The sequence below is a fragment of the Theropithecus gelada genome, chromosome 16 (assembly GCF_003255815.1).
Source record: "Theropithecus gelada isolate Dixy chromosome 16, Tgel_1.0, whole genome shotgun sequence".
NCBI classification, from domain to species: domain Eukaryota; kingdom Metazoa; phylum Chordata; class Mammalia; order Primates; family Cercopithecidae; genus Theropithecus; species Theropithecus gelada.
Window position 1 is genome coordinate 31,601,218 of NC_037684.1, and position 24,956 is coordinate 31,626,173.

The 24,956-nt window shown below is 43.3% G+C and overlaps 1 protein-coding gene and 1 long non-coding RNA gene across 2 annotated transcripts in view; one reads left to right on the forward strand and one right to left on the reverse strand.

The window, feature by feature from the left end:
* Nucleotides 1-975: 975 nt before the first annotated feature.
* LOC112610124 (leucine-rich repeat-containing protein 37A3-like) overlaps nt 976-24,956 on the forward strand; it is a 38,617-nt gene continuing 14,636 nt past the window's right edge. The window contains exons 1-8 of the mRNA XM_025363468.1: nt 976-1,404; nt 1,543-2,178; nt 2,331-3,065; nt 3,231-4,054; nt 5,790-5,861; nt 8,615-8,686; nt 11,772-11,843; nt 12,494-12,574. Coding sequence (XP_025219253.1) covers nt 976-1,404; nt 1,543-2,178; nt 2,331-3,065; nt 3,231-4,054; nt 5,790-5,861; nt 8,615-8,686; nt 11,772-11,843; nt 12,494-12,574 — 2,921 coding nt within the window. The remainder of the gene's footprint in view (nt 1,405-1,542; nt 2,179-2,330; nt 3,066-3,230; nt 4,055-5,789; nt 5,862-8,614; nt 8,687-11,771; nt 11,844-12,493; nt 12,575-24,956) is intronic.
* LOC112610073 lies at nt 5,137-5,671 on the reverse strand. Its single transcript, XR_003116274.1, has 2 exons — nt 5,533-5,671; nt 5,137-5,452 (listed from the first exon to the last, which is right to left on the reverse strand). It is a non-coding gene; the product is annotated as an uncharacterized LOC112610073 (long non-coding RNA).

The window sequence follows — 24,956 nt, forward strand, 5'->3', positions numbered from 1 at the left end:
CTATGCACCCTGTGCCTCTGCTAGGCACTGGAATAAGATGAAGCACCTTCTTGGAGTTTACATGCTGGTAATTGTGCCAGACAGTAATAAAATAGGTAAGAATAGCTGTGGGGGAAGTCAGCTGTGTTCTAATTACAGTTGAATTTCAGGAAATTATTTAACAGGCTGACTTCAACAGCCTAAGCCTCTTCTCCATGTGTGCACACAGGGTAGATCTCTGAAGGGTGGCGCTGTAACTTCTAGGGTAGCGGCTGTGTTGAGTCAAGGCAGGATGACAGTTCAGCCTCCTCCCAGGCTAGTGCAAAGGGCTCTTCACTCGGATTAAAGCCTTCTCTCCCAGACTGAATTGCCCACCCCCAACACCCCTCCTACAGAAAATGTGGAGTCCTCGCTTGTTCCCTGGCAGCCCCTACCTAGTAGGGTGGTGAATTCATTATCAAACATGCAACAAAAGATACCGAAAGTTTAGCGAAAACAGCAACATTTTGGAATAAATGACTGTAATGTGCGTCGTGCCTGCCACCCGAACTGGCGCCCATTTTGCAGCTCAGTTGCTCTCCCTGGAAGGAAGAGTATGCTCGGATTTCGCCTTGGAGGAGGAAGAGTTCAGGCTGCCAGAACTGGACTAGCACTTGGGAATATCGTGAGGCGAGGTCCTGTGACTTCCTTTGGAAGCTCTGTCGCGCCCCCACCCCACCCCACCCCACCCCACCCTACTCCTGCAGGCCGCTGGAGTCGTGGGACCACCTGGGTCTGCCGCCCAAATCCTTCCTCACTAAGGGGAGGGGAGAGGAGGGGTGTTCCGGCTGGGTGGGGTGGGAAGGGGTGCTTGGGTGGGATTGTGACATAAGCTTGCCCTGGTGACATGGAGCAGATCTGGACCTGAGTATAATAAAGGTGGCATAAATAAAGGTGTCGTAAAGACAGGGCGGGGCTCACGCTTATAAGGGGCACGAGCCTCTCAGGGCTGCCAGAATGGCTCCCGCTCAGTGTGGAGCTCCAGCCTGTATCATGTCCCCGCTGCGTTTCTGGGGCCTATGGCCCCTCCTCACGCAGCAACTATTGTGTCTACTAGTCAAGGAGGCTGAGCCTCTGCAATGGGTCCAGGACCCGCTCCAGCTGACCTCTAACCCCCTGGGGCCGCCTGAGCCCCGGTCTTCCTGCTCCTCCCATCTCCCATGGGAATCTCCCCATGCGCCCACTCCCCCAGCAGACCCGGGGGACTTTGATTACCTGGGGCCCTCTGCTTCCTCGCAGATGTCAGCCCCACCCCGGGAATCGATTGAAAATTTGGTTCCAATCCTGGACACGGATTCAGCTGGGCTGCCCCTGGGGCCAGAGCAGTTCTCTGCTGCACACCAGGATTTAAATGACAAGCTGACTCCGCAAGAAAGGCTCCCAGAGGTGGTCCCACTGCTGAACGGAGATCAGAACCAGACCCTAGTTCAGCTTCCTCGCCTCAAAAGTAAGGTTCCAACTGCAGATCTAGATCGGGCTGCAGGTCATCAGGCAGATGAAATACTTGTTCCGCTAGACAGTAAGATTTCAAAACCAACCATATTAATTGTTTCGCCCAAGAACCTGAAGAAAAATCTAGCTGAGCGTTGGAGACCTCCTGAGATTGTCGGAATTCCACACCCATTATCCAAACCTCAGCGTGAGAAACAGACTTTGCAGGATGAATATTTGAGTATGGACACACTGTATCCCGGCAGCCTGCCTCCAGAGCTCCAGGTGAACTCAGATGAGCCTCCAGGGCCCCCTGAGCGAGTTGGACGTTCTCAATTCCATCTAGAGCCCAAAACTCAAAATCCAGAGACCCTTGAAGACATCCAGTCCTCTTCACTCTGGCAAGAAGCCCCAGGGCAGTTTCCACAGCTCCCTGAGGAGGAAGAACCTTCTTCCACCCAGCAGGAGGCCCCAGCTCTGCCTCCAGCATCCTCTATGGAGAGTCTAACTCTACCGAATCGTGAGGTGACAGTTCAGCCTCCAGGTGAGGATCAAGCTCATTATAACTTGCCCAACATTACAGTTAAACCTGCAGATGTGGAGGTTACCATAACTTCAGAGCCTACCAAGGAGACAGAATCTTCCCAAGCCCAGCAGGAGGCCCCGATTCAGTTTCCAGAGGAGGTGGAACCTTCTGCAACCCAACAGGAGCCCCAACTGAGCCTCCAGGTCCTCCTATAGAGGCTGAACTTTCCCCCAGTGAGCAGGAGCAGCCAGCTCAGTCTTCTGAGTCTTCTGGGGAGGTTGTAGATTCTCAGACCCAGCAGGAGACCCCAACTCAGCCTCTAGAAGAAATGAAACCTTCTGCTATCCAAGAGGAGGCCCCAACTGAGCCTCCAGGTCCTCCTGTAGAGGCTGAACTTTCCCCCAGTGAGCAGGATCAGCCAGCTCAGCCTTCTGAGTCTTCTGGGGAGGTTGAATCTTCTCCAGCCCTGCAGGAGACCCCAGCTCAGCCTCCAGAACATCATGAAGTCACAGTTTCACCTCCTGGTCACCATCAGACTCAGCATTCAGATTTGCCCAGTGTCTCTGTTAAGCCTCCAGATGTGCAGCTCACCATAGCAACAGAGCCTAGTGCAGAGGTGGGAACTTCTCCAGTCCTCCAGGAGGCTACAGCTCAGCTTTCAGGGCCAGGTAATGATGTAGAACCTCCCACCATCCAGCACGGGGGCCCACCTCTGCCTCCAGAGTCACTGGAAGAGGCTGGACCTTCAGCAATTCAACAGGAGACTTCAGTTCAATCTCCAGAACCTGTTAATAATGAGAACCCCTCTCCAACCCAGCAGGAGGCTGCAGCTGAGCATCCACAGACCGCTGAGGAGGGTGAGTCTTCTCTAACCCAGCAGGAGGCCCCAGCTCAGACTCCAGAGCTCCCTAATGCAGTTGTAGCTCAACCTCCAGAGCATTCAAACCTGACTCAAGCCACAGTTCAACCTTTGGACCTGGGGCTTACCATCACTCCAGAATCCACTACAGAGGTTGGACATTCTACACCCCTGAAGAAGACTCTAGTTCCTCCAAAGCATCCTAAGGTGACACTTCCACATCCAGACCAGGTTCAGACTCAGCATTCACACCTGACTCAAGCCACAGTTCAACCTTTGGACCTAGGGCTTACCAGCACTCCAGAATCCACGACAGAGGTTGAACCTTCTACAGCCCTGATGACTACAGCTCCTCCTGCAGAACACCCTGAGGTGACACTTCCACCTTCAGACAAGGGTCAGGCTCAGCATTCACACCTGACTCAAGCCACAGTTCAACCTTTGGACCTGCGACTTACCATCACTCTAGAACCCACTACAGAGGTTGGACATTCTACACCCCTGAAGAAGACTCTAGTTCCTCCAAAGCATCCTAAGGTGACACTTCCACATCCAGACCAGGTTCAGACTCAGCATTCACACCTGACTCAAGCCACAGTTCAACCTTTGGATCTGGGGTTTACCAGCACTCCAGAGCCCACAACAGAGGTTGAACCTTCTACAGCCCTGATGACTACAGCTCCTCCTCCAGAACACCCTGAGGTGACACTTTCACCTTCAGGCAAAGGTCAGGCTCAGCATTCACACCTGACTCAAGCCACATTTCAACCTCTGGCCCTGGAGCTTACCATAACTACAGAACCTACTACAGAGGTTAAACCATCTCCAACCACAGAGGAGACCTCAACTCAGCCTCCAGACCCGGGGCTTGCCGTAACTCCAGAGCCCATTACAGAGACTGGACATTCTACAGCCCTGGAGACGACTACAGCTCCTTGTCCAGACCAGGTTCAGACTCTGCATCGAAAACTGACCGAAGTCACAGGTCCACGTACTGAACTAGAACCTACTCAAAATTCACTGGTGCAGTCTGTAAGTTACGCCCAAAATAAGACTTTAACTGCACCAGAGGAACAGAAGGCCTCCACAAGCACCAACATACGTGAACTCTGTACCTGTGGAGATGAGACGCTGTCATGTATTGATCTCAGCCCAAAGCAGAGGCTCCGCCAAGTGCCTGTGCCAGAGCCCAACACCTACAATGGCACCTTCACCATCTTGTAAGAATCACCTTTCCCCAATTGTCCTCTGTGTCCTGCCTGACGTGGCAGCCTTTTCCTGGAGGCCTTCCTGGGCTTCCTTTATCTCCCCAAGCCATCCTGACAACTGACTTTCTGCTTTCACCTTTGCTTGTCAGCTCTTCCTTCTCATTCTCCTTTAATGTTAGGCCCCTTCTCCAGTCTTTTACTTTTACTCTAGCCTTTTACTCGTTTTCTTATCCATTTTTATTTAGCCCCATCACATCATTGCTTAACCGCTGCTCTCCTCCCATTTTTGCTTCACCCTCTTTAAAGCAGCCTGTCCCTCTCCCGATCTCAGTGATGAGGCTCTAAGTGGTTAAGAGTTGATTCCAGAGCCAGGCTTCCTGGGGTTGAACCCAGGTCTGTTTATTAGGTTGGTGACCCAGAGCAAGTTATTCCGCTCTGTGACTCAGTTTCCTCACATTGCAACTGGGGGTTATGCTAGCTACCATTTCATAGGATTGTTGTGAAATGTAGGTGAGTGAATATATGAAACACTTCATCAGTGCCTAGCATATATAGGAGTGTTGGCTGTTCACATGATTACTCAGTCCTTTAGTTATGTCCACAACTCATCTTTGTCCCTGGCTTTCTATATGTAGCACTCGTTGTAGCACATATAGTACATGTGCTATATGTAGCACCTGTACTGTCTCCAAAACATGAAATGATAGGATGGATGAAAGAGAATAGGCATAAAAAGGGAGGTATATATAATTAAGTACTAAAAGATAATGCAGACTATTGGTGCTAGAATTTGCCAGAATCTGTGATCCTTGAGGTGTAGAGATCAGGGAAAGCTACATGGATAAGCTAAAACTTTACTTGGGTCTTAAAGAGTAGCTATAATTTGTCAAATAGAAAAAAATGGGAGTACAGTCTAGGCAAAGGCATGGCTACTGGTATGCTTGGAATTTAGTAGACCAATCTGGCTGCAAAGAATTAGGTGAGGGAGCAATGCAGATATGATTATGTAAAACCTTGACTATCAGCTATAGGAGTTTGAAAGTTACACAGTGAGGTATGGAAAGCCATTGAAAGTTTCCAAGCAAGAGATGAAATGATTAAAACAGGAGGATTATTTTTTTTATTTTGTTTTTTGCTTTATGTTCAAGTGTAGACATGCAAAGGATTATTTTAGAATCCATATGTAATGTGTCCAAAAGGAAAAGCTTAATTCAGGGAGACAAAATAGAAAGGTTTAGCAAAATCTATGAGTAAAATGTGAAGGGGCCAAATCAGGTCAGTTGTAATAGGAGTGGAAATAAAAAGCCTAGGATGTTTCAACAGAGGGCACTGGACCAAAGCTTTGGTGCTACCTGGCATAGGGTTTCCTTCTTCTTATTTGTTGATAATGATAAGCTTTTGCCCATTTTTCTGTTGAATTATTTACCATTTTTGTGTTGATTTGTAGGAATCTGTTTAGACACATAAGTGCTTTTGGATAAAATACTTACATTCAAAGTAATTAACTGGCATCATCTGTCCAAGAGATGGGATGGATAGGAAGTTAAGCTTCCAGCAGATGCCTCATTTGTGCCAGTGGCCCCGCATTATTTCTTGATTAATTTTGTAAACTGGGAAGCTGATAGCTCTGGAAATGAGAAAGCAGGTGTTATTTTCTGTAACTGAATATCCCCAACAAGGTTGCCATTTCTTATCCTGTTCATTCTTTTCCTACCTATTCAAGGATATAAACTGTGTTTCTTCACAGAAATTTCCAAGGAAACTATATTTCGTACATTGATGGAAATGTATGGAAAGCATACATTTGGACCGAGAAACTGTGAGTATATTCTCTCCAAATATGACAAAAAACTAACTGCACTGTAAGATCCTTCTCGGTCCAGAATTTTGAGGTTGGTACCGCTGAGAAAAGATATTTCTCCTCCACACCCCAAATCAACCTCTGTTGATGGCAATCCTATGGTTATTTAAAAATTAAATTTGGTAGGCTCTCTTTAAAATAAGAGGCAATTTAAATTTATTTTTTATCATACAAATAATACACAGTTATATTCCTTCTTGCCTTTTTTTTTTCTTTCTTTTTTTCAGAGACAGGGTCTTAATTTGTCCCCCAGGCTGGAGTGCAGTGGCACAATCACATCTCACTGCAGCCTTCACTTCCCAGGCACAAGCGATCCTCCCACCTCAGCCTCCAAAGTAGTTGGGACCACAGGTGCATGCCACCACGCCCACCTAATTCTGTATATTTTGTAGAGACAGGGTCTTCCTATGTTGCTTAGGCCGGTCTTGAACTCGTGGACTCAAGTGATCCTCCCACCTTGGCCTCTTAAAGTGCTCATATTGCAGGCATGAGCCACCACCCCCAGCCCATGATTCTATTTTTAATGTATAAAAATGTAGTAACAGGTATAACAATAAACCCCCTTGTGCCCTACTCCCTTATCCCTGAGGTAGTGCTACTCTGCATTTAGTGTACATGCTTCCGGACTTTTTCCCATTTGCCTACATACATATTTACATAAAGCAAAATAGATTTGCTGTGTGGTTTTTAAAATTTTTTCTTTACATAAATGGTAACATCTTGCAACTTGATTCTTTCACTTCATGACATGCCTTAGATTTGTTTCCTTCCCAGTACTCAGAGGGTCACCCCATTCATTTAAACCCCTGCATCATTCATAGTCTGGATGCATCATAGTTTATTTAATTATTCCCCCATTGATGAATGTTTAGTTTAGTTTTCTTGTTACATGCATTGCTGCAATGAAATCCCTGTACATGCTTCTTTGTGAACATGGGCAAGTATTCCTGTAGAATAGTTATCTAGAAATGGAATTGTTGGGGTGAAGACTATGTAGATATAAAATTTTAATTGCCCTTAAAAATGTTGTCCCAACTTACTCTATTGTCAGCAGAAGATGACAGCATTCATATCCCCACACCTTTCACCGCTGGGTATTCTCCAACTTTTTGTTGATGTTATGCATGAATAAAAGGGAGTCCATCTAAATTTGAATTTTTCTGATTACTCATGAATTTAATTAAATGTCTTTATATGTTTATTGAACATTTGTGTTTCTTCTCTGAGTTTTCTGGCCTTTGTTCATTTTCCTGTTGAATCGTTTTATCATTTTCTTACTGATTTATAGAAAGAATTGGTTTAGACACATAAATGATTTTGGAAAAAATGCTTACATTCGAAGTAACTGGCATTTTTCACAACAGTTTGTGTGTCATATCATTAGTTCAACGTATATAGACAAGTCATGCATGAGTTCTAAATTAAAAATAAAACACGTGCTAGGCACAGTGACTCACGCCTGTAATCCCAGCACCTTGGGAGGCCAAGGTGGGCGGATCACCTGAAGTCAGGAGTTTGAGACCAGCCTGGCCAATAGGGCGAAACCCCGTCTCTACTAAAAATACAAAACTTAGCCAGGTGTGGTGGTGGGTGCCTGTAATCCCATCTACTTGGGAAGCTGAGGCAGGAGAATTGCTTTATTTTTTCAGATGGAATTTTGTTCTTGTTGCCCAGGATGGAGTGCGATGGCGCGATCTTGGCTTACTGCAACCTCCTCCTCCCAGGTTCAGGCGATTCTCCTGCCTCAGCTTCCCGGGTAGCTGGAATTACAGGTGCCCGCCATCATGCCCAGCTAATTTTTATATTTTTAGTAGAGACAGGGTTTCACCATGTTGGCCAGGCTGGTCTCAAACTCATGACCTCAGGTGATTCACCTGTCTTGGCTTTCCAGAGTGCTGGGATTACAGGCGTGAGCCACCACGCCAGGCCAGAACTACATTTTAAAAACAAGAAAATTATTACAAAGGTCAGGATAGTGGTTACCTATTAGGGTTAGAGAGAGGGATATGATTGGAAAGGGGCACACTGGGGCTTCTGGGATGCTAGCAATGATCTTTCATAATAATGTTTACATGGGTATCTGCTTTATAATTATTAAACTGAATATTTGGCCAGGTGAGGTGGCTCATGTCTGCAATCGCAACACTTTGGGAGGCAGAGACAGGAGGATCACTTGAGCCAGGAGTTTGAGACCAGTCTGGGAACAGAGTGAGACCCTGTCTCAGAAATTAAATTAAATTAAAGAACATTGATGTCCTGTGCACTTTATGCACATTGTAGTTCTCATATTTTTTTTTTAATGGGGGAAAAAGGTTGAATGGCTTCACTTGCAGCCCTGACATGGTTCCATGTGGGGCTTTCATAATAAGGTTTAGAGAAAGAGGAGGAAATGGAGGTTCTGCTGATCTTGGTGCCACCCAGAGGTGGATTCTGAAAGGGATTTTGTGATCTAGAGAGGAGGCATGAAATATACAGTTTGGTGAAAAGAGTAGGTAGAGGTGTGCTTGTGTGTGTGTGTGTGTGTGTGGTGGTGGTGGAGAGAGATGGACACAAAAAGGAAAATGTAAGAAAAGGTTTGAATGAAAGCAGAGCAGATACCACCGTCTTAAAATGACCATGACCCAGCTTTCCCCCACATGCAGGACATAGTCCTGTGCGGCAAATAGTTGTACTTTGCATTTTAATCTAGAAATAACTTTTTCATTTTCCAGAATTCTGAATGAAAATTATTTGACTGAATTATATAAGGATTCATTTGAAGGCCTGCTATCCCTCCAGTATTTGTAAGTTAGTTAATCACATTTATGAGTTTTTAGTCGTATTATCTGTAAAATGAATAAGGGGTTCAAATTAGATAATCTCTAATATTTCTTCCAGCAACAAAATTCTGCAATTCTGTAAGTTTGTGTAGGGTCTTAGCCCATCTCTAGCATTAGCTACATCCTATGCATTTTCAGTTTTTAAATTATCAAGACACAATACAGACAGAAAAAAATTTCACATAGTAATAAGATCTGAGCAGTGACTGACACCCATATTGAACCTTGTTTTATAAGTGTTCACACACCATCTTCTTCTATTCAGTCTACAACCAATAAATCAAATCTAATTTATGGTCTATTTTTAAATAGTCCATTAAGTTAAGAATGGTTTCTGCATTTTTAAAGGACTGTGAAAGAAAAAGAAAAGAAACAAAGAGAAATATGTGACAGAGATCACATGTGGCCCAAAAAGTCTAAAATATTTACTGTCTGACCTTCACAAAAAAGAGATTTGAAAAAGTTGGTTTAGTAGGACGAAAGGAATTAAAGTTAACTTCAGATTGTTGCCTAAAGGAGAAGAAAATATAGACCACCTACATTCATTTGAACATCATTAATCCAGAGTTTTTTGGTAATTTAATCGGAATTAAATTAACATTTAAATATTAAAAATCAGCTGAATTATGTAAATAATATTATCAAAAATATTGAGCTACCAAGAGAATAGACTGGTATTAAGGATTTCAGTTCAGGAATTGTTATATGAAAACAGATGTTTAAAATGATGGTTAAGTGGTAGAGCTAGAAATGTTTACACTCAGAAGCATACCAGAAATGCCCCTGACTTTTCACTAATTACAAAATAACTATCTCCTCAGCCCTGTTACCAAGAAAGGGATACCCGCATAGTATTTCTGTCTGTTTAGAGACAAGAAGATACTATGTTCATTGCTATGAAAGCTTGATTCTTGGCTGGGCACGGTGGCTCAAGCCTGTAATCCCAGCACTTTGGGAGGCCGAGGCGGGTGGATCACGAGGTCAGGAGATCGAGACTATCCTGGCTAACATGGTGAAACCCCGTCTCTACTAAAAATACAAAAAACTAGCAGGGCGTGGTGGCGGGCGCCTGTAGTCTCAGCTACTTGGGAGGCTGAGGCGGGAGAATGGCGTGAACCCGGGAGGCGGAGCTTGCAGTGAGCCGAGATCAGGCCACTGCACTCCAGCCTGGGAGCACAGCGAGACTCCGTCTCAAAAAAAAAAAAAAAAAAAAAAAAGGCAAGCTGATTCTTATCCTTTGTCCATAGAGGTGTGTATGTCATTAATCCTTATTAAGCTCATCAGCGATGCTCTTTTGCAAACAGATTCTTTCAAATGTAGAAGGCTTAAGGAAAGTGGGTGTAAAGACCCTCAAGTGGATGCCAAAGTGCTACAGAGGCCATGAAGTAATAAAACTACATTTCCTTTAAAATAGTCATTTTCCTTCTACTCACTCCCCCAGCTATTCATTTATTTTACAAATATTTGAGTTTGCTTTATTTCCACGTGTCAGTTTTAAATATGGTGGGCAATGCGGATGAGAAGACCTAGTCCATGCTTGCAAGGAGTTTATGCTCAGAAGAAATGGGATAAAAAATAACTACATTAAAAGGAAGAAATGGATATGGGCACTAGGAGGGATACATTGTTTCTGCAGCATAGGAGGGATAAATTATTTCTGGAGCACAGAAGAGGAGAAAATGCCTTCAATTTGGACCCAGGAAGATGTTACTAGAACAATGCCATTTGAATAGGACTTTGAAGGGCCATCGTGTAACATCGGACAGACATCTTGGGGAATATATTCTAAACTTGCAAAAGGAAAATGGGAGAAAGGCAAAGCACAGGAAAGTGTTCGAGGAATGCCATGAGTACCTGTAGAGTACAAGGAGGGAGAGTAGGAAATTGGAGCCAGATCTTCTAGGGCTTTGAATGCCAAGCTGAGGAGCCATCATGGGGAACCGTGTTACCGCAGCAGTGCTGTAGATAGATCTGCATCACAATCACTGAGAGGGCGCGTTAGAACTCAGTTCTGGACTCCGCCCTCGTGGTTACTGATTCAGTTGGTCTAGAGTGGGACCAAGAATTTGCATCTTCAATAATTTCCCAGGAAATGCTGGTCTTTGCAAACCACTTGTGGAGAGTTTATCTGATGACTGTGTGCAGGATAGTTTAGGAAGGGAGAGACTAGAGATGGAGACATCAGCCAGACAGCGTTACACCATCCAGGTAAAGAGGGAGGGACCAGTCCCATCACTGTGTAACTGAAGAAATTGCTTTCATGAAATATTAAAACAATATAAAACCAAAAATGAATTTCTATTAATATGATAGAAATTGATTCTATGAATATGATTTGAATTAGTTCAAAGTTATATATTAGGTAAAGGGGTAACTTTCTTTCAAATGATGTGAAAGGATTTTTTTTTTTTTTTTTTTTTTTGAGACAGAGTCTGGCTCTGTCACCCAGGCTGGAGTGCAGCTGTGCACTCTCGGCTCACTGCAAGCTCCGCCTCCTGGGTTCACGCCATTCTCCTGCCTCAGCTTCCTCAGCAGCTGGAACTATAGGCGCCTGCCATCACACTCGGCTAATTTTTTGTACCTTTTAGTAGAGACGGGGTTTCACCGTGTTAGCCAGGTTGGTCTTGATCTCCTGACCTCAGGATCCTCCCACCTCGGCCTCCCAAAGTGCTGGGATTACAGGCATGAGCCACCGCACCCGGCCCGACTATTTTTTCTAATATTAGAAATCATATATAGAGATAAAAACTTTGAGCTCATAATCTAGGATTTGATGAGACTACAAAAGGGCATCTAATCAAGTCTACTGCTCTCAGGAAAAATTAATTCCAAAATCTATTAAGTTGTATATTTATGAAAACCATGAAGGTGAGACTGTAGGAGAGGTAAGGGCAGGGTTAGGGGCTCTGGAAAGTTCAAATCCAAGTCCAGACGTTTAGAGTTGAGGTGAAAAATGTGTATTCAGTGTTATTCTACACTATTGCTATTATTCATACTAATCGACATTTAATAACTAACCAAGGCGATATTTTCCTTTTGCTTTTTCTAGAGATTTATCCTGCAATAAAATACAGTCTATTGAAAGACGTACATTTGAACCACTACCATTTTTGCAGTTTACGTAAGTTACACATATGACTTTATTAAATTTGGAATTTTTATAAAAATTATAAACCTCTTTGCTATTCATTTTGAAATATGATTAAAGTTTTACCAGTAGAAAGCTACTAAAATTATAGAGCAAATCCTTTTTGTCTCTAGCAAGGATTAGTGTGAGAATTATTACACAGATCATAGTGAATCATCAGAGAGCAGTGGTTCTCAGCTGGTGTGATTTTCTACTCAGGTGGCATTTGGTAATGTCCAGAGACAGTTTTGGTTGACCAAACTGTGGGTGTGCTCCTGGCATCTGGTGGGCAAAGGCCAGAGATGCTGCTCAACATCCTCCAAGGTATAAAACAAACCCCCATGGCAAAGTTATAGAGTCCAAAATGTCGATGGCACTGAAGTTGTGAAATCCTGTTCTAGAGAAATAAAGATCACTTCACACTTCACGTAGGTGTTTACTGAGTGTTCACTGTTTTGTAGCTAATGCACCACATGTGCAATGTTGAAGTATAAATCATAAGCCAGAATCTTCCACAGTGAGATTTCCTTAGTGCATGCAGGAAGGATTGAGGTTATGTTCCATCCTATATAAATTAGAATCATGGCAAATGATAAATGTTCTGAAATAATTTTTTTTTCTTTGGCTTGTGTCTTTTTTTGTAGAAATCTTGGTTGCAATTTACTCACAGAACTGAGCTTTGGAACATTTCAGGCCTGGCACGGAATGCAGTTTTTACACAAGTTGTAAGTGAAATAGAAGATGAATACATGTAAACAACTATTTATGCATAAAAACTCATACAATTATTGGTTAGCTGGGTATAAGCCCATTATGAACTCTGAAAAGTATGTCTTAAGATCCATTCATTTTTCTCAAATGGGGAAATTAAGGTACAAAGAGGCCAAGAGACGTACATAGCTTATATATGACCTGCTCTGCTTCTCCTAGTTCTGACCTATGCATGGGCAAGAAAAGGCATCAAAGAAGTGACTCTCAAATTAGCCTTGTTGCTGGGCGGGGTGGCTCAGGCCTGTAATCCCAGAACTTTGGGAGCCGAGGCGGGCAGATCACCTGAGGTCAGGAATTCAACACCAGCCTGGCCAACATAGTGAATCCCCATCCCTACTAAAAATACAAAAAAATTAGCTGGATGTGGTGGTGCAGCTTTTTGCTCCCTGGAGGACTTTATGTAAGCTTCCTTCCTTGCAGCTAAATGTTGCAGACATTTAAGCAGTTAGAAACTCTGCATATGAGCAGGAATCAACGTTAGATCCAAAGTGTAGGGCGGGTGTGGCAGCTCACACCTGTAATCCCAGTATCTTGGGAGGCCGAGGTGGGAGGATCACTTGAGGTCAGGAGTTTGAGACCAGCCTGGCCAACATGGTGAAACCCCATCTTTACTAAAAATACAAAAATTAGCAGGTCTTGGTGGCAGGTGCCTGTGATCCCAGCTATTGGGAGGCTGAGGCACAAGAATGACTTGAACCTGGGAGGTGGAATTTGCAGTGAGCCGAGATTGTGCCACTGCACTCCAACCTCCCCACCAGGCTGGTCTCGAACTCCTGTGACCTCAGGTGATCCGCCCACCTCAGCCTCCCAAAGTGCTGGGGTTACAGGTGTGAGCCACCATGCCTGGCCAAGATCATGTTTATGTTAAGCTAGCGTGCAAAAAAAAAATTTGTAAAGAAAATACATCACTGTATCTGAATTCCATAAATTTTCCTGACTATTCTTCCACTATAAGTGCAAAAATTCTATGATTTCTCTGTAGAACATACCCAGCAAATCAGAGTGGGTATATTCAATGGCCTGAAGGGGACTTTAGACTCAAGGTGAAGATTCTCCTCGACATCTGACTTTAGAAAAGACTTTCCACCTCTCTTGTTGTTCAGAAATCTAGTTTCACACAGTTCATTTTGAGGTAGAGGGAGGCATTCAGGATGTGTCTAAACTAGAGCAGCAGTTTCTGCAGATGTCCTCTCTGTCCTCATTAATTTGTTGATGCCTAACTTAGGAAAAGGACACTGAGGGTCTGTTTTTCTTTTGCCCTCACACCAGAGAACAGGCTCATTAGGTCCCTCCACCAACAGGTTTAGGGAGCATCAATACAAACGTCTTAAACTCACCACCTTTACTAAGCACTTTATAACACTGGGAGTCCCTCATAAGAATCTGGTGGCCAGGAGCGGTGGCTCATGCCTGTAATTCCAGCACTTTGGAAGGCTGAGGTGGGTGGATCACCTGAGGTCAGGGTTTCAAGACCAGCCTGACCAACATGGTGAAACCCTGTCTCTACTAAAAATACAAAAATTAGCTGTGCATGGTGGCAGGTACCTGTAATTCTAGTTACTCAGGAGGCTGAGGCAGGAGAATCACTTGAAACCAGGAGATGGAGGTTGCAGTGAGCCGAGATGGCACTATTGCACTGCAGCCGGGGCGACAGAGTGAGACTCTGTCTCAAATCATCATCATCATCATCGTCATCATCATCATCATCATCATCATCTAGCCAGCTTCACTACAATTATGTAGGAAATGCCAGGAAAATACTGGAATCACAGTTGATAAAAATTAATGAATTCACTCAAAAACATTCACTGAGTGCCATGTCCATTTGTGCCAGGTACTCTACTAAGTGCCGGGGGTAAAAAAATCCATCTCAAAGACACACCAAGATGAGGACTTTGTCCCCAAGGGACTTTCATTCCTCAAGGAGGAAGCGGCTGCTGATGGGAAACATACGAGAGCCATGTGGGGATCTGTACAGCAGGGTGACCAGGAGAGGACAAAGCAGGAATGGGTGGTGGGTAAGAAAGACTTGAGGAGACACTAACTTGCTTATCTCGAGTTTCTGTGTTCATCTTAACAGAAAAGGGCATTTGCTTCATGGTGATGAAAAAATCAGAGCCAGCTGATACTGGAAATTAATACTCATTTCATATAAACAGAATAGAGCTGAACCCTTCAAACTAAGTCACAGTTACTTTCAGAGATTGGCACAAGGGTCTCAACACACCAAGTGTGTTAGGGGCTGGGCTCCTTTGTTTGGGTCAAATCTTTCTGGTAAACAAAGCTACACTGCAGAGTCATATTTGGCACATGTGACCTATAGGCCCATTGCATTTCTTTCCAAAGGCAAGTTGCCAAGGGAAGGTGCCAGTAATTTTATGACCAGTATGACACCATTTTGTGGTGTTTGTAAGTTGAAACAATATATTTCCTGGCATTATGTAAGTTTGTAAAAAACGAACAAAAAAAGAGGCCCCAGCTGTGGTTGCTGGATGATGAATTGAATAGAGCCTAAGCTTCAGGGCTTCTCACTTGCATAGGCCCTTCCAAGGTCCTGGGAGGGCCCCTGGAAATTTTTGTATTCATACTTTTTTAAAAATGTTTTTACTAGATAAGGTTCAGGCCCCACAAAATCCTGAAATCACCCCTGGGTTCCAATAGTTCACAACCCAGTGCATCTCTTGAGTAAAGCCTCTATGTTATTGACAAATACTGACTGGCCAAGTTAGCAGTGTGATAGGGTCAGTCCATTTTGAATCTGAAATCCATCTCAAAGACAAACCAAGAGCTTATTAGTGGACTTAACTGGGTTCTGCTGGCCCAAGCGCAGTAAAGCCAAACACCCATATCGAGGTTTTGCATTGGGGAAAGGAGGACATTTATTTGCAGGGCATCCAAGCAAGAAGGACCAGGCAGCTAACTATCAAAGTCCCCCCTCTGAATGGAGGCAGTAATCTTATCTCTTACAGATGAAATGATGAATGAAATGGTTTATGGAAAAGCAGCAATGGTTGATAATCCTAAATGTTAAGTAAGTTTATATATTTTCCCTGACTTTAAAGTGCTTCTCCTTCATTCCCATACACAGGTCCAGACTGATGGCTTATTTTTTAAAATTCTCTTAGTCACTTCATTGGTTCTAACAATAATATTAGAAACTGGATGACTTTGCAGGGTCGAAAGGCTATACTTTATTCCGATAGAGCACACTCACATATTGGCTTGTCTGTGGCGCATCAATATCATGCCAAGAACGTAAGCCCTAAGAGAGAATCAGAGCAAAATCCAGGCTGTATCCCTATTGAATTATTTATCCCACTATTAGAATATTAGTGAGGTAGGTGTGGCCACCCTGTGATGGCAAATTGAGCTTCGGTCACAAACATGCCTTGTTGTGCCCCCCAGTCTACTGACATCAGCTTCCTTTACACAGCGGTAGATGCACAGAAGTGTGCACAGTTGAGGGTATTGTCATCATGCTTTGGTATGTATTGGAACCCTGGCAGCTGCTTCTCGGATTCAGAGAGGCGTAAACATTACAGATGAAAAGAACAACTGGGGTCTGTCCTTGGGGTGATTTAGGGTGGCTGTTTAAATTTGTAATGGTTGAAAAGTCTTGAGATTGTCACACGTAGCAACTCTTATACTTTTCTTCTCAGCTGCAGCTTATTCTTCTCACCTGTGTAACAAGCTGTCTTCTCTTCTCACAGAAGCTCAGCATTTCTTCCTCTGCCCCATAGCATTTTTTCAGTACTTACATTTACTAGGTCCTGTTTAGGTTGTAGGCACCTAAGTACTTATACAAGTGAGATAACATGTCCAAAGTTCTTAGAACAGTGCTTGGCATATGGTAAATGCTCCATACGTGTTACCTCCTATGATATCTCACTTTCATTTTTCCAACAACTCTTGTGATGTGGTTATTATTATCATTTCTATTTTGCAGATGAGGAAGCTGAAACTCAGAGACGCTAGGTAATTTGCTGAGGTTCACATGGCTAATAAGTGGCAGAACCACTTACAGGCTTTTCAAGTAATTTTTGACGCAGCTCTTAGTTCCCCTGTAATAGGAGCTGAATGATGACACTTTGGCTTTGTGTGCATTGTATCTTACTTTCGAACTTGAATAGGACTTTTAGAGCAGTGAGCTCCGTTTCCCTCTGAGAATCCCATGCTTCCGGAGCTCCTGGCTGTACCAGCTCTGGGCATCCCCAGGGTTCATGCTCACTGGTCAGTGCTGGTGTGACATGACGGCTGAGCACCGGCACTGTGTCCAGCGCATTGCTAGGCACCATACACATGCTCTTTTATTGCTTCCTCAAACTGCCTTGTGCTGTAAATGCTACCCAGAAAGGCTCATGCTCATTACTCAAGTCAGTTCACCAGAAAGTGACAGAGCCAGAATTCCAACCCAGGTCTGCAGATTCCAGGTCCGTTGCTTCTCCTGTTGTTCCTCATTTTCAGGGAGTCTTCTTCAAGGTTATTCTCAGGACTTTGATTAAGATATAGGCTCACAGCTCAGCATGGTGGCTCATGCCTGTAATCCCAGCACTTTGAGAGGCCGAGGTGGGTGGATCACTTGAGCTCAGGAGTTCAAGACCAGCCTGGCCAACATGGTGAAACCCCGTCTCTACTAAAAATACAAAAACTAACCGGGCATGGGGACGGGCAACTATAATCCCAGCTACTCTGAAGGCTGAGGCAGGAGAATCACTTGAACCCAGGAGGTGAAGGTTGCAGTGAGCCAAGATCACACCACTGCACTCCAGCCTGGGCAACAGAGTGGGACTTCATCTCAAAAACAAAAAAAAGAAAGAAAGAAAAAAGAAAAAAATATAGGCTCACCATTTCAGATTCTCTAGACTGCCTCGGAGAAAGGGTTTACGTGATGCAGTTCGAGGTCTTGTATTGACCAGCTTGGTGTGGGGACATGTGTTTTTATGACTCATGAACCTATACAGATGAGTAAAGAGGTTACTTTCTCCCCAAGTACATCACACATATTGGATGAGGGTCTAGGTCATCTGCTTATTTCTTTGACTACCTTCCTCCATGGAACCAGTTTTCCCTGACTGCCTTGGGATTCTAGCATAGATCATTTTGGAGTTTGTCTTTTAAATTTGTTTTCATGGCCACTTTGGACATTTTTTCAGCTAAAGCTGTTAGGATTTCAGTACATTTAAGACAGTGATGACATGCTTCAGTTCTTTCATCTCTGTCTCCTCAGTTAATAGAAAGGAAACGTAGCCCATCTGTCTGGACCTGAACAGAAGAATTTGGAGGAAAAAAAAACAGGCAAGAAATGTTCTCTTATTTTGTGAGCTACCTTTATTCTGTCCCATTGTTCTACAGCAAAAGGCTTGTACAACAATATTTCAGCTTTCCTCATCTAATAAGGCATATTTTAAAAAATTATTTAGAGCAATACTTCTTAAACTTTGACTCTGAGACTGTCTTTGAGACCAAAAAAAGCTTGCCACATTTTACTCCCATAAAGATACCAAAAAGGCGATGGACTGGGAGTCAGTGCACCTTAGTTTAATGTGTAAAATGAAAGACTTGAACCAGAAATGGAAATGATCATCTACTGTGAATCTAAAAACAGTTAAGGCCAGGCGCTGTGGCTCATGCCCATAATCCCAGCACTTTAAGAGGCCAAGATGGGTGGATTGCTTGAGCCCCAGGAGTTCAAGATCAGCCTGGGCAACAAAGTGAGACCCCGATCTCTACTAAAAGACTTTTTAAAAGTGGAAACGTAAATATAAATAAATAAAAACATTCATATCATTTGGTTTGTGGAAAAGAGTTGCTGTAGAGTCCTCAAACTTCAGCCGTTGAGCCAGTTCCCACTCAGTCTCTCCATGGCCCAGGCACCACCTTAGTCAAGAAAACAATGCCTTAGAACAGGAGAAATAGAGGAGAATATCGAGTGGCCCTATATTTTTATTTCATCAGGGACAAATGCAAAGATCCCAATGTCAGTTGGAGAAGAGCTTCCTAGTTCAGAGGTAATGCTGAGCTTAAGGCTATGGATGAGCTGTCAAGAAAGATGGAAGGTTGGAGAGTGAGATAATTTAGAAGGAAAGATAACAAACTTTGCTAAGTTGTTTTGGCTACATATTGCTTTACAGTCCTTATTTTTGGTTGTTTCTTTAAAAAAGAAAGAAACAGGGACTCACTGTGTTACCCAGGTTGGTCTCAAACTCCTGGACTCAAGCTTTTTTTTTCTGCTTTGGCCTCCCAAAGTGCTGAGATTACAGGCTTGAGTTGCTGTGCCCAGCCTACATTCATTTTTAATAGCTGGGAGGAAAGTGGGCAGGGGAAGATAGAGAAGGAGGAGGTAGCCAACTTGCACAAAGCCTACCAGTGGTCTTACAGGTTTTCATGCCAAAAAAAAGTACGAAGGGTATTTAAAGCCCTAGTTTGAGAATCCATACTTAACCAGTCATGTGGCACTCACATTGTTTCTTTCTCTTTGTAACATCATCTTATTGAATATTAGTGTTACAGAACAAGTTAATGGCACTGAAAAACCATCTGGAATAGGAAGAGGAGGGGGATCACAAGGCAGGACGACTGTGTGGCTCCCGGCCTCGCCACTGACTCACTCTGACCATGGTCAAGGGAGAGTGAGTCTTCACTCCTCTTTTTTCATCTGCCAGCATGTTTGTTCTTCTGGCACCTGGTGTTCTATACGATACAACATGCTTCTTTGTGTTAAATTGAGACATGATCCACATACCATCAACGCAGTATTATAAAGTGGACAATTCAGTGGTGGTTAGTATATTCACAAGGTTGTATGGCAAACACCCACCATTATCTAACCCCAGAACATTTTCATCATCTGGAAAAGAAACATGGTACCCATTAGCCATCACTCCCCATTGCTGTCTTCCCTCAGGCCCAGGTAAGTACTAAACTACTTTGGGTCCCTATGGATTTGCCTGTTCTAGATCTTTCATATAAATGAATCATACAGTATGTGGTCTTCTGTGTCTGGTTTCTTTTCACAAAGCATGTTGTTTCTAAGGTCCTCCCATGCTGCAGCATGTATCATTCCTTTGCAAGGCTGAGTGATATTCCATTGTATGGAGCCATCACTGTATCAGTTCATCCATTCATCACTTAGTGGACATTTGGGTTGTTTCTACTTTATTCTGGCATTTATGAATAATGCTGCTGTGGACATGCATGTACTCGTTTTTGTGTGGACATGTTTTTAATTCTAGGGTGCATCCCTAGCAGAATTGCTAGATCATAGGGCAACTCTTACGTTTCACTTTTTGAGGACCTGTCAAACTGTTTTCCACAGTGGCTGCTCCATTTTACACTTCCACCTGCAACGTTTGAGGGTTTCAATTTCTCCATGTCTTTGTCAACACTGTCGTTGTCTATCTCTTCTCATTGTAGCCATTCCAGTGAGTGTAAAGTAGTATCTAGTATCACGCTGTGGTTTTTGATGGACATTTCCCTAATGATTTAAGACATTGAGCATTTTTTAGGTGTATATGGGCCATTATATATCTTATTTGAAGAAATATTTATTCAAATCCTCTCCCCATTTAAAAAATTGATTTGTCTTTTTATTGAATTACAAGAATTCGGTATATCTTTGGGACACTCTGGATATTAGACCTTAACAGATAATTTGCCTGTGTTTTCTCTCATCCTGTGAGTTCTGTGACTTTCTTGACAGTGTCCTTTGATGCACAAAAGTTTTTAATTTTCATAAAATCTAATTTATCTTTTTTCCTTTGGTTGTTTGTACTTTTGGGGTCATGTTTGTGTATAAAATGTTTTATTCTTCTTTAAGAAGGTTCAGGGTTTGGTTTTAAATCAGGCTGTGTACCTTTCATTAGTCTGACATTCCTTTCACCATGTCAGGCTACCTTCAGCTAGTAATAGTTCATTAAAGTCAAAAGACAAAATTGTTTTAAAAGAAAAAAAAAATCAGTTTGGAGAAGAAAAAACTGTTGTCTAATTTAGGGTCATGAGATTTACTCCCTTACTCCCATGTTTTCATGTAAGAGTCTTATCATTTGACTCTTACATTTAGGTATTTGACATATTTTGCATTAATTTTTATAATTGTGTGAGGTGTAGGGGGTCTACCTTCATTATTTTGCCACATAGATGTTCAGTTGTTCCATCACCATTAAAAAAAAAAAAAAAAAAAAAAACACCATTATTTCCACACTGAATTGTTTTAGCACCCTTGTCAAAAATCAATTTGCCATAAATACGAGGGTTTATTTCTGGGTTGTCAATTCTATTCTGTTAATTTATTTGTCTGTCCACATTCCAGTATCACACTGTGATTACTGTAGATTAGATTTGGGTTTTGAAATTGGGACATTTGAGTCTTCCCACTTTGTTATTTTGCAAGATTATTTTGCTATTTTGGGTGCCTTAAATTGCCATAGAATTTTAGAACTAGCTTGTAACTTTCTGGAAAGAAGCCAGCTGGGATTTTGATAAGAATTGTGCTGACAATAGCAAAGACATGTAATCAGCCTAAATGTCCAACCTAAATGTTATGTTATTCCAATACTTTTCCAATACTTATTCCAATACTTTGCAACATATACGGTTTTTTGAAAGAGTATATGTTAGCCAGGCACAGTGGCTCATGCCTATAATCCCAGTACTTTGGGAGGCTGAGGCGGGCAGATTGCCTGAGATCAGGAGTTAGACACCAACCTGGCCAACATGGTGAAACCCCGTCACTACTAAAAGTACAAAAATTAGCGGGGCGTGGTGGCGGGCGCCTGTAATACCAGCTACTCAGGAGGCTGAGGCAGGAACATCGCTTGAACCCGGGAGGTGGAGGTTGCAGTAAACCGAGGTCACGCCATTGCACTCAAGCCTGAGCAACAAAGCAAGACTCCAAGGGAGATGGGGTTTCAGCATGTTGATCAGGTTGGTCTCGAACTCCTGACCTCAGATGATCCACCTGCCTCAGGCTCCCAAAGTGCTGGGATTACAGGCATGAGCCACTGTGCCCAGCCAATAAATGAAAACTTTAACTCAAAAAAAAAAAAAAAAAAAAAGTAATGAAACCATAAATCAGTTTGAAGAATCCTGCTATTATTATCTGATCCATGTTTACAGAATACTCTGTTGAATTTGGTTTTGCCGGATTTTGTCAAGCATTTTTCCATCTACATTCGTAAGAGATACTGGTCTGTAATTTTTTGTGTGTGATGTCTTTAGTTTGGATATCAGGGTAATATCACCCTCATAGAGTAAGTTAGGAAATGTTCTCTCCTCATCTGTATTTTGAAAGACTTTATGAAGGATCCGTGTTAATTCTTCTTTTTTTTTTTTTTTTTTTGAGACGGAGTCTCGCTCTGTCGCCCGGGCTGGAGTGCAGTGGCCGGATCTCAGCTCACTGCAAGCTCCGCCTCCCGGGCCTACGCCATTCTCCTGCCTCAGCCTCCCAAGCAACTGGGACTACAGGCGCCCGCCATCTCGCCCGGCTAGTTTTTTTGTATTTTTTAGTAGAGACGGGGTTTCACCGTGTTCGCCAGGATGGTCTCGATCTTCTGACCTCGTGATCCACCCGTCTCGGCCTCCCAAAGTGCTGGGATTACAGGCTTGAGCCACCGCGCCCGGCCAATTCTTCTTTAAGTATTTTGTAGAGTCACCAGTGAAGCTGTCTAGTCTTTAGCTTTTCTTTGTGGAAGGGTTTTTGATTATTACCTCAATCTCTTTACTTGACATAGGTCTATCTATTCAGATTTTCTGTTTTTTCCGAGTCAGTTTCAGTAGTTTATATTTTTCTGGTAATGTGTCTATTTCATCCAGGTTATCTAATTATTAGCACATACTGTTATATATATATATGTATGTATGTATAATCCTTTCTATTCATATAGTCCTTTTTATGTCTGTAAGATCAATAGTAATGTCCCTTCTTTCATTCCTTATTTTAATAATTTGGTCTTCTGTATTTTTTTCTTGGTCAGTCTAGCTAAAGGTTTGTCAGTTTTGTTGATATTTTCAAAAAACCAACCTTTAAGTATGTCGATTTTATCTACTGTTTTTCTATTCTCTACTTCACTTATTTCTTCTCTAATATTTATTATTTCCTTTCTTTGGGTTCAGGTTGCTGAGAGCTTTTTTCCCTAGTTTCTTCCAGTGGAAGTTTAGCTGCTTGACTTGAGATTTTTTTAATATTTGTGTGCTGAGTGCAGTGGCTCATGCCTGTAATCCTAGCACTTTGGGAGGCTGCGGTGGGAGGATTACTTGAGCCCGGGAGTTCAAGGCCAGGTGGGGCAACATATTGAGACTTCATCTCTACAAAAAAATTTAAAAATTAGCTGTGCATGGTGGCACATGCCTGTAGTCACAGCTACTCAGGTGGCTAAGGCAGGAGGATCTCTTGAGCCCGGGAGGTCAGGGCTGCAGTGTGCCATGATTTTGCCACTGCACTCCAGCCTGGGAAACAGAGTGAAACCCTGTCTTGGAAAATGAAAAATAAAAAAACAAAATGTTTGTGGCCAGATGCAATGGCGCGTACCTATAATCCCAGTACTTTGGGAGACCAAGGAAGGAGGACTGCTTGAGGCCAGGAGTTGGAGACCAGCCTGGGGAAGATAGTGAGACCCCATCTCTAGAAATTTTTTTACAGTTAGTCGAGTATGTTGGTGCACACTTGTGGTCTCAGCCTCATCTTAATTATATAAGGTTGTAGTTCAGATTAATACCAACTTTGTTTCAATAGTATATAAAAACTTTGCTTCTCTAAAGTTCCACTCTCACCCCCTCCTTTATCCTGTTATTGTCACACATTACATCTTTATACACTTTATGTTCATCAACTAGATTTATAATTATTGCAAGTTTATAACTATTGCATGCAACTAGATTTTTAATTATTGCAATTATTTATAATTATGCAAGTATCTTTTTTTCTTATTATTTTTTCTTTCTTTTGGGACAGAGTCTCGCTCTGTTGCCCAGGCTGGAAGTGCAATGGCACAAACTTGACCCGCTGCAACGTCTGCCTCCCAGGTTCAAGCAATTCTAGTGCCTCAGCCTCCTGAGTAGCTGGGACTGCAGGCACGCAACACCACACCCAGCTAATTTTTGTATTTTTAGTAGAGACAGGGTTTCACCATGTTTGCCAGGCTGGTCTCAAACTCTTGACCTCAAGTGAGCCTCCAGCCTCAGCCTCCCAAAGTGCTGGGATTACAGGCCTAAACCACTGCGCCTGGCCAGTGCTTTTTATTTATTGGTGCAGATTCACATTAGTATTTATTTATTTATTTATTTGAGATGGAGCCTCGCTCTGTCGCCCAAGCTGGAGTGCAGTGGCGTGATCTCAGCTTACTGCAACCTCTGCCTTCCGGGTTCAAGTGATTCTCTTGCCTCAGCTTCCCGAGTAGCTGGCGCCTGCCACCACACTCAGCTAATTTTTGTATTTTTAGTAGAGATGGGGTTTCGCCGTGTTAGCCAGGATGGTCTCGATCTCCTGACCTCATGATCTGCCTGCCTCAGCCTCCCAAAGTGCTGGGATTACAGGTGTGAGCCACCGTGCCCAGACTTTGGTTAAATTTCTAGAGTTCTGAAAAAGTTTTATTCTGGTCAATTTTTTGTTTGTGTGTGTGTGCCATTTTTTTGGTTGCTGTTGCTTTTATGGTGGGATGAATTTCTGGATGTCTTTATTCCACCATTTTCACTGATGTCATTTACAACATGGTTTTAAATCTCTAAAGGCTCACAGGGCACGTGCCTGTATTCCCAGATCTCAGGAGGCAAAGGAAGAAGGATCCTTTGAGTCCAGGAATTCTGGGCTGTAGCATGCTATGCCGATTGGGTGTCCTCACTAAGTTCAGCATCAGTATGGTGACCTCCTGGGAACAGACCACCGGGTTGCCTAAAAAGGGGTGTACCAGCCCCATTCAGGAATGGAGCAGGTCAGAACTCCCATGCTGATCACTAGTGGGATCGTGCCTGTGAATAGCCACTGCTCTCCAGCCTGGCCAACACAGTGAGTGAGAATGTGTCCCTTAAAAAAAAAGTCGCCGGGCGCGGTGGCTCAAGCCTGTAATCCCAGCACTTTGGGAGGCCGAGGCGGGTGGATCACGAGGTCAGGAGATCGAGACCATCCTGGCTAACATGGTGAAACCCCATCTCTACTAAAAATACAAAAAAAAAACTAGCCGGGCGTGGTGGCGGGCGCCTGTAGTCCCAGCTACTCGGAGGCTGAGGCAGGAGAATGGCGTGAACCTGGGAGGCGGAGCTTGCAGTGAGCCGAGATCGCACCACTGCACTCCAGCCTGGGTGACACAGCGCGAGACTCCGTCTCAAAAAAAAAAAAAAAAAAAA